The sequence below is a fragment of the Nestor notabilis genome, unplaced genomic scaffold (genome assembly GCF_000696875.1).
Source record: "Nestor notabilis isolate BGI_N333 unplaced genomic scaffold, ASM69687v1 scaffold17889, whole genome shotgun sequence".
NCBI classification, from domain to species: Eukaryota; Metazoa; Chordata; class Aves; order Psittaciformes; family Psittacidae; genus Nestor; species Nestor notabilis.
In genome coordinates, this window is record NW_009943420.1 from 1 (window position 1) to 1,292 (window position 1,292).

Sequence of the window (1,292 nt, forward strand, 5' to 3'; positions counted from 1 at the left end):
GGAGTCCCCCAGCGGGGCCCTGAAGGCTGTTCTGCGCAAGGTCCCCAGCAAAGAGAAGAAAGAGAAGCAGTTCCTGGAGGTGAGAGGGGGATCCGAGCGGGGCTGGATACTCAGTGGGGCTTGGGGATGGATCCATGCTGCAGCTTGGGGATGCTCCATATCTCTGCCCCCAGGTCTGGGATCAGAACCACAAGGTGAGGAGCATCGACCTGACGGCGCTGGACAAGCATGGCAGTGTCTATGATGATGGTGAGGGGCTGGGGGATGTGGAGTCCGGGGGGACAGGGTGGCTGGTGTCTGACCCACTTCTGCAGACGAGTTTGGCTGCCTGGCCTGGTCACACTCGGAGACCCATCTGCTCTATGTGGCGGAGAAGAAGCGTCCCAAGGCAGAGTCCTTCTTCCAGAGAAAAGCCTCTGAGCTGGGTGCCTCAGATGAGGACACGGAGCAGCCAAAGAAGGAGGATGAACCTCTCAAGGTGAGGTCCCCCCACCCTGATGCAGACAGTGATGAGTGGGATGGCAATGGGGCTGATGGGGCTGTGCGGCAGGGCGAGCAGTTCGTGTACCACGAGGACTGGGGGGAAACACTGAGCACCCGCAGCGTGCCTGTCCTCTGCGTCCTGGACATTGAGGGCAGCAGCATTTCAGTGCTGGAGGGCATCCCGGATCACCTCTCCCCTGGCCAGGTCAGGATGGGGACCCCCCAGGAAGGGAGGTTCTGGGGGCCATTGGCAGGCCAAGCTGCTCATTCTCCTCTCCCCGCAGGCTTTCTGGTGTCCGGATGACACCGGCGTGGTGTTTGTGGGCTGGTGGCACGATGGGGCTGCGGCACTGCACCAACCGCCGGTGAGTCCTCATGGGACACCCTGCCCCACAGCCAGGCCCCCCGGCCCCGTGGTGACACCCATCTCTGCTGGCAGGTCAGCACTCTTCTACGTGGACCTGACGGGTGGGAGTTGCGGTGAGCAGCGCATACCCCAATCCCACTGGTGCCCCAGCTCTGGGCAGCCCCTCACCATGTCCTCACGCCCGTGCAGAGCTGCTCTCTGAGGACACCAAGGCCGTGTGGTCCCCACGGCTCAGCCCTGACCACTGCCGCATTGTCTACCTGGAAAACGATGCCATGGGCCCCCACCAACAGTGCAGCCGGCTCCGCATGGTAACCAGCACCGGGGGGACACCGGTGGGGTGCCCATGCAGCAGTGGGGGCTGGAAGCAGGGTGGTATGACACCTTCTAAGGCTGCAGCGTAGGCAACACTTGCCCTGTCTGTGTTTCCCAGCCTCAGACC

General features: G+C 63.0%; 1 protein-coding gene across 1 annotated transcript in view; it reads left to right on the forward strand.

Annotated features, from left to right (window-relative positions):
- Positions 1–7: 7 nt before the first annotated feature.
- APEH (acylaminoacyl-peptide hydrolase) overlaps positions 8–1,292 on the forward strand; it is a gene marked incomplete at its 5' end in the record, with an annotated part of 3,531 nt that continues 2,246 nt past the window's right edge. The window contains 8 exon segments of the mRNA XM_010021934.1: positions 8–79; positions 174–249; positions 315–478; positions 551–688; positions 768–817; positions 819–848; positions 923–963; positions 1,040–1,161. Of these exon segments, the coding sequence (XP_010020236.1) occupies positions 8–79; positions 174–249; positions 315–478; positions 551–688; positions 768–817; positions 819–848; positions 923–963; positions 1,040–1,161 (693 nt within the window).